General features: G+C 40.2%; 1 protein-coding gene across 1 annotated transcript; it reads right to left on the bottom strand.

The window, feature by feature from the left end:
- Nucleotides 1-1,601: 1,601 nt before the first annotated feature.
- Nucleotides 1,602-2,168, bottom strand: LOC141680242 (uncharacterized). Its single transcript, XM_074486523.1, has 2 exons — nucleotides 2,039-2,168; nucleotides 1,602-1,936 (listed from the first exon to the last, which is right to left on the bottom strand). The coding sequence occupies exons 1-2, from the start codon at nucleotides 2,166-2,168 to the stop codon at nucleotides 1,602-1,604; spliced, it is 465 nt and encodes a 154-aa protein (XP_074342624.1).
- Nucleotides 2,169-12,907: the final 10,739 nt, after the last annotated feature.

Raw genomic sequence — 12,907 nt, 5'->3', positions numbered from 1 at the left:
TGCATTTGAGGCCATACTGGATTATAGAGTTCAAGGATGAAAAGAGCATTAGAAAATTTTCAGACTGGAAGATCAGCTAAAGATTGCAAGCAATGAAACTCTAAAAGAAATGCAAGAAAAGCTGGATCTAACAAATAATGAAGAATCGAAATTTTTCAGACAACTTCAATACCTGGTTGAAGAGAATGATATGAAGCTGGGAAAGAAGTCAAGGCAATCAAGGAAATAATCTTAATTTTCTCATTCTAGAGGAGCACCTTGAAAATGATCCGTAAGACTCTCTACAAATTTCTCTTTATGAGAATTTTCAATAAATTGCAGCACTTATAAATTTTTATCTACTTTATTTCATTCGGTATTCATAGAGTGTTTTGTTATCATCAAGTTTATCTTAATTTATGGCTACAATTCCAGTAGACATAAATTGGAGGAGATTGTTAGGAATATGTTGTGTACTTGATGTTAACTCAAACAAAACACTAAGTATATTTTAATTAAGTGATTTTGTAGCTTTCAACGGATGATCATTTCAACATCCGTTGAAAGAGTAGCTTATGTACAATAAGATTAGTAGCACATTTCTGCATACTTAAATGGCTTAGTGAACTAGGTGTTGTAGAATGTTTAAGTCATGTTGACTACTTGATTGATATGCAAGATAGGATGGTGAATTGTAAATATTAGATGCCTTGTAATCTTGTATAAATGAAATAGAGTTAACTGCCAAAAAGACAGTCTCAATGAATGATTCACAAAGCTTCAACGGATGATCAACATAAGTCTCGACGGATGATCAACCATAGTTTCGACGGATGATCAAACAGATTTCCAACGGATGATCAATTTAAGTTCCAACGGATGTTAAAATTCAAAAGAGCAGTTGATAGTGACTTGACAGTCACATGCGTTGGTTGTATGTAAATGGAATGTGGCAGCCTGTTCGAAGGATTTTGAGAACAAAGAAGCATTTCCATTTTCATGCTAAACATACGATATTAAAAGATGCTGGAAAGAGAAGTGTAGCAGCATGAAGTTAGACTAGATACAGTTTGTCTTATTATCTTGTCTTTTTATCATATAACTTGGTGATATATAAACCAAGGGTAGCAAGTTGAATAGTATCCACGAAAGTAAGCAATTACCTGAGAAATAGATAAGGCAAAATATGTAAAGAATTTCTCGGTTCTTGTATTTCAACTTGTAAGCAGCTGTGAACAACTTTGTTACACAGAGTTCTCAACTTAATAAATATCTCTGGTGGAAAAGTTCAATCCACCACAAAGTTTTTAAATACTTGTATTTGATTACTTTGTAATTTGATTTCTTTACTACTTTCATTCTGCACCATTGCTAAATAAAATACGGTTATATATATATATATAGTAGAACTGTCTTTAAAATTAAAAAGAAGTCAAAATTACATTCAACCCCCCTTCTGCAATTCTTGTTTAGATTGTTTGGGAATAACATGGTCCTTCCCAATTAGCTCCAAGCACCCCATGCTGAGCTATTTTAGTATTTGGCATGACTTTTCACAACACAAGATCTCCCACCTTATAAGGCATAGACTTCACCCTTTTATTGAAATACCTTGCAATTCTCTACTGATATGCAGCAAGTTTCAACTGAGAATTCATTCTAGCTTCGTCCAGCAAATCCAAGTGGAGCCTTTGATTGACTTCTCCATCTTCCTCCATGAACAAATCCCTTCGCAGCGAGCCAGCTCCTACTTCCACGGGAATCATAGACTCATACATGTATGTTAGCATAAAAGGGGATTCGCTCGTAGTAGACCTTGGAGTTGTGTTATAAGACCAAAGGACCATTGGCATTTGCTCTGGCCAATCTCCTTTCTTTTCCTCCAGCTTGGCCTTCAGAGTATGTTTAATGATCTTGTTGATGGCCTCTTTCTGGCCATTACTTTGCGGATGATAGACTGTGGCGAAATCTTTCTTGATATTCAAGTCTTCGCAAAGCTTCCTCAGCTTTTTGTTGTCAAATTACTTCCCGTTGTCATATATGAGTTTGTATGGAATACCAAATCTGCAAACTATAGAATTGAAGACAAAATCCTTGATCTTCCTAGCTGTGATTGTGGCCAATATAGCTTTTGCCCACTTCATAAAGTAATCAACAGCTACGACGACATATTTCACAACCCCTGGCATTGGGAAGTTCTCCAATGAGATCAATTCCCCACATAGCAAAAGGCCATGGACTTTCCAACGAATTTATGAACTTTGCTGGGGCGTTTGAATAGTTAGAAAATCGCTGACAATGATCATATGCCCTAACAGACTTGAAGGCATCTTCTTTTATGGTTGTCCAATAATATCCTTGTCTAAGGACTTTCAATTCCAATGAGCCACCCCCCGAGTGATTGCCACAAATACCTTTATGTACTTCTCAAAGAATATAATTCCCTTCCTCCAGATCTACACAACGCACAGCGGTTGATTAAAACCTCTCTTATATAGCACCGCATCGTACTCAACATACTTTACATCCTAATAATGAAGGCGTCGAGCCTGTAGTTTATCCTCTGGCAAAGTCCCTTCCCGGATATAGTTATGAATAGGTGTCATCCAAGTTTTTTACGGGATTTCTTGCATCTCAAACACACTTACTTCTTGAATACTTTGAATTTCTTGATTCCTAAAGGAATTTACCCTAGCAGAACGTTGTCCATCTGTGAACCCATCTTTGCCAAGGCTACTGCATTGCTATTTTCTTCTCTTGGTACACCTTCCAACTTGGCACTTCTAAACTTTCTAAGCAAACGTTACACATATCTCATATATAACTCTGTCTGGGGTCCTCGGGCATGAAAACCTCCATTGACTTGGTTTACTACTAACTCTGAGTCGCTCCGAGTGATCAAATTCATAACCCCTACTTCCAAAGATATCTTCAAGTCATTGATTAGTGCTTCATACTCGGCATCATTGTTGGTGACATAAAATTTGAAGTAAATGACGCTAATCATATGATGTCCTTCCGGGGTAACCAAAATAATCTCGGCTCCCGCTTCGCTGTTATTTACAGCCCCGTCAACAAGTAAGAACCACCAGGGATGTGGGAACTCTTCTCTCATTTTGACAGGGGAATTTCCCTGTGAGGAAGGTTCTGCCAATACTATAGCCTTATCATCTACTTCAAAATTAAACTCAAGTATGAAATCAGTCAACGCGTGTCCCTTGATTGTCATGTGTGGGCAATATTCCAGATCAAATTATCCCAACTCTATTTCCCATTTTAGCATTCTCCCCGATGACTCTAGCTTATGTAGAATATTCCTGAGAGGATAAACGGTGCAGACCTCTATCCGATGAGCTTGGAAGTATGGCCTTAGCTTTCATACCGCAAGGAGAAGGGAGTATACTAATTTCTCCATGTTGGTGTATCTGGTTTCTATATCCCACAACCTTTTGCTTGCATTATATACCGGAGACTGTCGACCTTCTTCCTCTTTTACTAATGTCGCGCTGATGGAATATTCTGAGACTGCCAAGTAAAGAATCAATGTCTCCACATCCTCTGGCTTGGCCAATATAGGATGATTTCCCAACTATTTTTTAATATTTTGAAAAGCTTCCTCACAGTTCGGGGTCCACACGAAGTCCTTTCCCATGCCTTTAATTGCTTTAAAGAATTCCTTTCATCCATCTGAGGATTTTGATACAAACCGATTCAAAGCTGCAATCCTTCCCGATAGACTTTGTACTTGCTTAACGCTGGTGGGAGATTAGATGTCCAACAGAGCTTTGATTTTTGCGGGGGGTGCATCAATTCCTCGGTGGTTCACCATGAACCCTAGGAATTTCCCTGACTCCACACCAAACACGCATTTCTGAGGAGTCAGCTTCATCCCGTATCTTCTCAAAATATGGAACATTTCAGCCAAGTCTGCTATATGATCCTCCACTTTTTTAGATTTCACAAGCATATCATCCACGTACACCTCCATTGTCTTCCCTATTTTTCTCTTAAACATTTTTTTACCAGCCTTTGATAAGTCGCCCCAGCATTGATTAAACCAAATAGCATCTCGATGTAGCAATAGAGACCCCTATCAGTGATGAAAGAAGTATGCTCTTGGTCAGGTTCATACATGGGAATTTGGTTATAGCCAGAGTATGCGTCCATAAAACTCAGCAGAGCATGTCCTATCCTAGCATCGACCAACTGGTCAATTCTTGGCAAAGGGAAGTTATCCTCTGGACAAGCCTTGTTCAGATCGGTAAAATCCATGCATGTTCACCACTTGCCATTAGGCTTTTTCATTAACACCAGATTTGCCAACCATTCTGGGTAAAAATATTTTCCGATTAGCCCGACATCCAAGACTCCATCTACTTCCTCTGCCAAGGCTATAGCACGTTCTCCATTTACAGCGCTGCGCTTTTGCCGAATCCCTTTATGCTTGGGATCGATATTCAATCGATGGCACATGACTTTTGGATCGATTCCACCATATAAAAATGACTCCACGCAAATACATCAAGATTTTCCAAGAGGAATATGGAAAGCCCCTCTTTCAATCTTGGAGCCAAATGAGATCCAATTTTTAGAACTTTGCTTGGATCCCCGGGATTTTAATTGTGTCTTCCACTGGCCCCATTTTCTCTGTTGGCATATGTATCTGTGGGTCTAAGTCGAGCTGATTATGATCCTCATCACTTTGCTGAGAAGGTGCATCCTCTTGGAGAGGAGCATCAACTTCTTTTCTCATTGAAGGTGCGCCCTGTATAACAGAGGCATCAACTTCTTTCAAATTTGGGATGACAGAAGGCGCGCCCTGACATACAGGGGAATCTACTTCTTTCGGGATTCCTGAAGGGTGCGCCCTAAGATATAAGGGCATCTACCTTATATACATCTTGTCCAAGACCTGTAAAATATCAAATCTCCCTTCGAGCTGCTCCCCGTTGAAATTTGCTTGTATTATGTCATTTGGGGGCTCTTCTTCTTCCAACATTTCAATCTTGATAACGTCTTCTAAGAACAGCGTTGTCGGAGGCAATTTAGAGGAGTATTCATTTTCTTGTTCAACATAGTAATGGACCCGAATTTCCTCGATTGGTTGTTCGATACTTCTCTCTTGTTCATCATCTGATGCATCTCTGACTTGGACATCCTTTATCCTAATACCCCTCATAGCCTGCCTGTAACATTCCTGAGAATCATATTGAGAGCCTTTTATACTGCAAACTCCATTCGGGGTTAAAAATTTGATGGTAAGATGGTGGATCAAAGTGATTACCCTCATTTCCCTAAGAAAAGGTCATCCCAGCAGCACATTATGGGATGACTCCTGATATAGGAACTTGAACTCGAGCATCTTTGTTACGGCTAACAGACTTTTTCCCAGGGTACGTGGAAATCAGATTGATCCCATGACTCTAACTCCTTCACCGGAGAAACCATAGACCCAAGAATCCTCTCCTGACATATCCCAATCAGGTAATTCCATCTTCTTAAAGGTGTTATAGTGGAGGATGTTTGATGAGCTTCCATTGTCTATGAAGGCTCTAGAGACGTTCTTAGTTCCGATTTGGAGAGAAATAACTGAGATATCATTGTGGGGGTGGTGCACCCACCGGGCATCTGCTTCCCTGAAGGTGATGTTCATGGATTCACCCTTAAATACTTTGGGTGGCCGAGTCTCCACCCTGTGAATGACTGGTTAATGGTCTGAACCAGGCCTCCCTTGCATACCTTGTCAAAGATCTGTTACTGCACTCCATCCCAAGATCTCATCTGTATATTGTTTGGATGCTGCCATCCCTGACAAACTTATTTTTTTCCAGAGTTTCGTTGTTAGACCCCCGAGGGGTACGACCTCCTTCCTCCTTTTCTTTATCGGCACTACTTTTATGCCTCCTTACTTCCTTCACTACCCATTCACCAAGATATTCTTCCTTGATTAGAGTCTCGATTTCATCCTTTAGCTGCCGACACTCATGTGTGTTATATCTGGATGACTCCTGGTATTCACAATATTTCTTCTTATCTTTGCTATGCCAAGACGACAGAGTCTCGAGTTTTCTAAAAAGTCATATGTCCTTGTTCACCTCAAAAATGTGCTCAATTGATGCGGCCAAAGGGGTGTATCCGCTCGTTCTGCTGTCATAGCTCGAGGGAGGGCTCCACTCCCTCCTTACCGTCGTAGCATTTACCCGATTTGGGTTTTGACTACTTCTTCGATATCTCGGACTCGAGGACCTATACCTCTTCCTTGATCTGCCTCTTTGGCTTGTTTACGAAGTTGGTTGCACCTTTGCCAAAGATTGTTCTATGGCCTTGAACGATTCTTCCGAAGCAAAGACATCTTCCAGAGTAGCCAGGTCTTTGCCCTTTAAATATTTCCAGAAATCCGAGCCAACCCTTAGCCCTGCTATCAAAAAACTTTCAAAGCCTCGTCTGAAGCACCTCTTACGTTAGTGGACTTCTTAGTCGTTAAACATGCGCTAATATTACACGCAAGTATACGAGTTCACAAGTAGTATAAGATATAAATCATATTCGATCCCACGGAGACTGTATTGGTTAACTATCTAAATTACGCACCTAAGCAACAATGTATGGTTATTATTCAATGCTAAGACGATAACAAATTGAGAATTTTTATAACTAAGAATTACGCTAACTATTATAACTACGAGAATAAGATAGACTGAGTTAATACATATGCAGACATGGGATTCTAACTTCATTAAGTACTTCATTCAATAGCCTTATTATTCTCAACCTTAGCATGCAATGGTGATGACACTAATCAGACAACACGAAACTGATAAACTCCAACTTTCGTTGCACAAGTACCATTCCACCAGACATCCACAAAAGAGATAGAAGCAGAATAGGCACCAATTCTATTGAGACCCTATATGTCTATAGAATTTGACAATATAACGGTTTAAGCACAAGTTATCTATCTTGATTACATAGGGCAAGTAAGATGGATAAAATTACCTACGAATCATGCATAACAATACATGAACCTATGCTAGCATGGCAAGTTCTAAATCCTTAAATTCATTTTCGCTTCATTAAGAATTAACACACTATCTTATAAGTTCGCGACGCTCACAAGACGAATAAGTACAACCAATACTAGGATATCATACAATCACCACATACTAAGGCATCAAACAATTTAACTAAAGAATTCCATAAATAAATCCGCTTGAACCCCACGATAATGATTAGCCCATAATCGAACTCATCGCCAACGTGGGTTCCAATGAAAACATGATAAACAAATGTAGTCTTTATACGAATAAATAAAACCAAGTACACACAAGAATATAGGTTCAGAAAAACAAGAAACAAGCATCCAAATTACAACTCAAAATAAAGATTCACAAGAATAAACTAGTTCATCTTCGCCATTATTGAATTGTGCCAAAAGGTCTCTTACCGTCTTCTCGTTCCTTGATGTCTTGAAAACTCTGAATCTCTTAATATATGTATTGAAAAATGACCTAAGTTATGTTTATATAGCAGTCCATGCATCCCAGGAGTCCAGAATTCTAATTGCAAAAGAATCAGGATTTGTTTATCTCGACCCAGCGCAGCCGCGCGCTTCACCAGCGCGGGCGCGCTGACTTTCTATTCCCCCGGCGCGGCCGCGCGCAACATTAGCGTGAGCGCGCCTGCCTTCTGCCAAAACTTGATTTTTTCTTCTTCTTTATTCCTTGCAGCTTCGAGCCAATCTTTCAAACTTTTATTTCAACACATCCTAAACACCATATTAGCATCAAAACAATGCTAATTCACCTGATTCACGAAGTAAAGCTTAAAATGCAAAAACACTTGAAAACACGTTAAAACACAAACAACCTGGGTACAAATACACCAACCCAAAGCTTATTAGAGCATAATAAGTGACATAAATGCCACTTAACACACCCCCAAACTTGAATTGATGCTTGTCCTCAAGCATAAACAGACTCAAAGAACAAGAAATAAAATGCATGAATGCAACTAATATGAATGCAAAGATCCCCAAAGAATAACTAAACCAATAAACCATCAACACCTCAGCAAATGCAATTATTCGCATAAAGATCTGTCAAATCTCACAAATCAATCTACACACCAGAGTTCGTGTGTGCAAATGCTTACAGATATACTATAGCAACTAGATCGACAATCATAACTCACTACTTATCAAAACAATTGCAAGTTTATAAACAGAATAAAAGCTAGACTCAAAATAACTTATAACACTTCAATTTTTTTATCGGAGTTAATCATGGATTCATGCTTTTATTCATATAAAACAAAACACATATGCTTATTTGATCGTGCAATGAGTGAGGTCCATAAAAGACTTATACAATAGTACTCATGTAGCGAGCGTTAGGTTAGCGGATCCCAAACTATAGAAGCCTTAGGTCACTAGGCACAAAGTCCCCTAAGAACTTAATAACTCGAGTACTAAGGAGCCCACTCGTGATCAGTTATACATAACACTTGTTCTTTTTTTTCTTTTTTTCTCTTTTTTTTCTTTTTTTCAATTTCTAAATGAGTGTGTTTCGCTCCATCTCATTCAACCCTAAACTACTCATAAAAATATGAGCCGGCTACTAGCCATTCGAAACTTAGCCACACAACTAGCAATGAAATCCAATTCTCCGATTTCTAAATATCCATGTCTTTTATTATTAATAGAATACCCTAAATTCTAAATATAAACAAGCGATTAAACCTCGACAAACCAACAAATCTTGACTATGATCTACCATTGTAGCAACCTATATGACTTAGTGAAATATAAATGTCTTTAGCATGCAAATCAATCCAATAAGACTCAACATTACTAAATTCGACATCACTACTTGCATCAATATCACCAATTAATCGGAAAAATTATCTAAGAGAATCATGATATAATGCAAATGCATGAAACTACATGAACAAACTATCATAAAAACTACCAAAAAGAAAATATAAAAAAAACTACATGACAAAATATATGCAACTATATGAAATAAAACTAACATGAACATGCAAACTATATGTGACTCACACAAACATATTCCTTAAACTACTACCCTCAAACTTAAAATATTCACTGTCCTCAGTGAAGGTAATAGTAAGGAATCAGGCATACCTACTCAGAATCAAAATCATCACCCTCAACGGGTGGAGTGTCCGGTATGTCCGGAGGTGGATACATGGAATCCTCACCAAAAAATGGCCAATGAATGTCAACTCTGGTGGCTCTAAATGCAGTCCCAAGTGCCTGGGTGAGATCACGTGCAAACCGATTGTGGATGTCGTGTATCGTATCCATCATCCTCGCAAGATGCCTATACTGCGCCGAACTCAAACCAGCTCCCATATCTGCTCCTGCTGCCTCCTCCTACTGTTGTTGCTGCTGTAGTGGACCGGCCTCCTCGCCCAGCTCGGCTCTCCAAGCCACCTTGCTAGCCAGCTGTGTACCACCAGCATATGACTGAGTGGATGGACGTCCTCCTGGTAGATGATCATAAGAATAACCAAGCCCCTTAGGATCGGGCTTGCCGCCATACCACTAAACCATGTTGTGCAGCGTAGAACTGTCGATAGGAGCACTAGGAAGTTGCAGCTGCTCATGTGCGGGCCAATGAACACCAACCGCCACGCACAACTTCGTCACAATGAACGCATAAGGAATAGCACCTGTAGTACCTCCCCTCAAAAATCTCAAGATCCCTTGATAGATCACCATCCCCAAATCAATGTAATCACCCTGAAGAATACCCCATAGCAGACGAGCATGCTCCACAGTAATCTCATGCACATGCGAAGATGGCATGATGTTAGCACAAATAAATGAGTTACAAGCTCGTGCAAACCTGTTCATGCATGAAGCAGGGAACGTGGAGTAATCAATAGTGCCCATCTTGGACTTTCAATGAGTCTCAGGCACACATAGAGTAGCAGTGATCAGATCCAAGTTAAAGTCCTCCGGAGTCTTATCGTTCCAAGTGTCATGTTCGGGCTTCCTCGTGGGCTGCTCAATCACCCTCCTTATAGCATCAGCACTTTACTCGACAGTCATCCCCCTCACCACCGTAAAGCCATTCTTCTTCGCCTTGGCATTGGCATAAAACTCCCGTACAACACTCATGGGCACAGCAGCGGGAGCCTCACAAAAAGGAACCCAGCCCATCTCCAAAATCATCTCCAATAACTTACCATCCCTCCCGGATGGCAGAGATCCTCTCTCCTTAGAAATAGGCTTCGAGAGAAGTCTCGTATACTCCTCCTCAGCCTCAGGAGTAGAAAACCTAGGCCTCACACCACCAGCAGATGTTGAATTGGTGGTGTTGCTTCTAACTTGAGTTCTCTGCCTTTTGGGTGCCATCGAGATTGAATAAGATAGACTAACAACTTAAGTGTTTAGAGAGAATATGTGTTGAGAGTTTGTGAATTGGTGGAGAAGATGTATGCAAGTGTATGTACTTATAGGTGGAGGGGTGTGAATTTGATAAGGAATAGAAGTGGGATTGATTATGGGAATCGTGGGAATAATGGAATTGATTAGGAGAGGGAATTATGGGGTGTGGAGGATAAAAATCAGGTTAGAGTTGATTTTGGAATTAAAATTGAGATTTTCTCTAATAAACTGCTGTTTTTATTTTTTTCTGAACAGAGACTCGGCGCGGCCACGCGCTAATACAGCGCGGGCGCGCTCTACTTCTGGAAAACCAGCGCGGCCGCGCGCTATGACAGCGCAGGCATGCTCAGCTACTGGAAAAACAGCGCGGCCGCGCGTTAGATCAGCGCGGGCGCGCCCAGCTTCTATACTTGGCCCTGAATTTTTTTCTTTTTCTGATTTTTTGTGATTTGTTCCTTTCTTCTTGCTTCCTCTACCTACTATCGTACAACAAACTTGGGTTGCCTCCCAAGAAGTGCTTCTTTTACGTCGTTAGCTCGATGTAGAATCTCGAGATCAAGTGGACAATAAAGCGACACTAACCACCTCGCGGTTTGTCGTATCACCATAATAATGCTTCAACCGTTGACTATTTACCTTAAACGCTTGGCCCGGATCATTCTCAAAAATTTCCACCGCTTCATATGGAAACACAGTTTTGACAATAAAAGGACCTGACCATCTTGACTTCAACTTTTCAGGAAAAAGACGGAGACGAGAGTTAAATAAAAGCACTTGTTGCCCCGACACAAATTTCTTGAGCACTAGACCCCGATCGTGCCACCTCTTGACTTTCTCCTTGTACATTTTGTTGTTCTCATAAGCTTGAAGTCAAAATTCGTCAAGTTCGTTCAATTGAAGCATCATTTTCTTTCTAGCTGCATCCAAGTCCAGATTCAATTTCTTTAAAGCCCAGTATGCTTTATGCTCGAGCTCCAAGGGCAAATGACACCCCTTGCCATAGACCAATTGAAACGGCGACATTCCCAATGGAGTCTTTTATGTTGTTCTATACGTCCAAACAGCTTCATCAAGCTTCAAAGACCAATCCTTCCTTGATGGACACAATACTTTCTCTAAAATGTGCTTGATCTCTTTGTTAGATACCTCAGCTTGACCATTTGTCTGAGGATGATAAGCCGTAGTAATGCGATGATTCACATTATACCTTTTCATCATAGCAGTAAACTTGCGATTGTAAAAATGCGACCCCTCATCACTGATTATGACTCTTGGAGTTCCAAACCTTGTGAATATCTGCTTGTGAAGAAAATTAAGCACCACTTTCGCATCGTTCGTTGGCAACGCCTTAACTTCAACCCATTTTGACACATAATCAACCGCCAACAGGATATACTGATTGTTGTAAGATGAGACAAATGGCCCCATGAAGTCAATTCCCCAAACATCGAAGACCTCAACCTTGAGAAGCACATTAAGAGGCATCTCATCCCTCTTGGACATATTACCCACATGTTGACACCGATCACATTTCAAAATGAATTGATGAGCATCTTTAAACAATGTCGGCCAAAAGAAACCTGCTTGAAGAACACGAGCTGATGTCTTTTCTCCATCATAATGTCCTCCATAAGCCTTTGAGTGGAAATCTAGCAAGATCCCCCCCCCACCATTTCGCTGTAAGGAATACATCTCCTGATGATTTGGTCAGCTCCCTGGCGAAAAAGAAACGGCTCATCCCACATATACCACTTCACTTCATGCAGAAACTTCTTCCTTTGAGCATAAGATAAGTCGAGAGGCATGATGTTACTCACAAGGTAGTTCACAATGTCTGCAAACCATGGCTCTTCTTCTTACACTCCAAACAGTTGCTCGTCGGGAAAACACTCATTTATCAATGTTGTATCCAATGAAGTAGCATTAGGATTCTCTAAACGCGAGAGATGATCAGCAACTTGATTTTCAGTTCCTTTTCTGTCCTTGATCTCTAGTTCAAATTCTTAGAGTAAAAGAACCAATCGAATCAATCTAGGCTTCGAGTCCTTCTTCGAGACGAGATATCGAATTGCAGCGTGATCAGTGAACACTGTCACCTTAGTCCCAAGTAGATAAGATCAAAATTTCTCAAAACCGTAGACAATAGCCAAAATTTCTTTCTATGTAGTAGTATAATTCAGTTGAGCACCGTTGAGGGTCTTACTATCATAGTAGACCACATGAAATATGTTGTTCTTCCTCTGCCCAAGAACTGCTCTAACTGCATAATCACTTGCATCGCACATCATCTCAAAAAGGTTCATTCCAATTAGGTGATGTTATGACAGGTATCATGATTAGACTCTTCTTCAATGTCTCAAACGCTGCAAGGCACTCGTCATCAAATTTAAAAGGAACATCTTTCTCTAGTAAACTACACAATGGCTTTGAAATTTTCGAGAAATCCTTGATGAAACGCCTGTAGAAACCTGTGTGACCAAGAAAATTGCGAATTCCCTTGACAGAAATAGGTGG

The sequence above is a fragment of the Apium graveolens genome, chromosome 8 (assembly GCF_009905375.1).
Source record: "Apium graveolens cultivar Ventura chromosome 8, ASM990537v1, whole genome shotgun sequence".
Taxonomy (NCBI): domain Eukaryota; kingdom Viridiplantae; phylum Streptophyta; class Magnoliopsida; order Apiales; family Apiaceae; genus Apium; species Apium graveolens.
This window is presented reverse-complemented; position numbering and strand designations above follow the sequence as displayed.

What these genes read in the sequence shown, in the direction of transcription:
- LOC141680242 (XM_074486523.1), bottom strand. Translation starts at nt 2,168, where the DNA reads ATGCCAGGGGTTGTGAAATATGTCGTCGTAGCTGTTGATTACTTTATG. An exon ending in TTCTATAGTTTGCAGATTTG is followed by an intron (nt 1,937 to 2,038) that starts GTATTCCATACA and finishes ATTTCGCCACAG; the next exon opens with TCTATCATCCGCAAAGTAAT.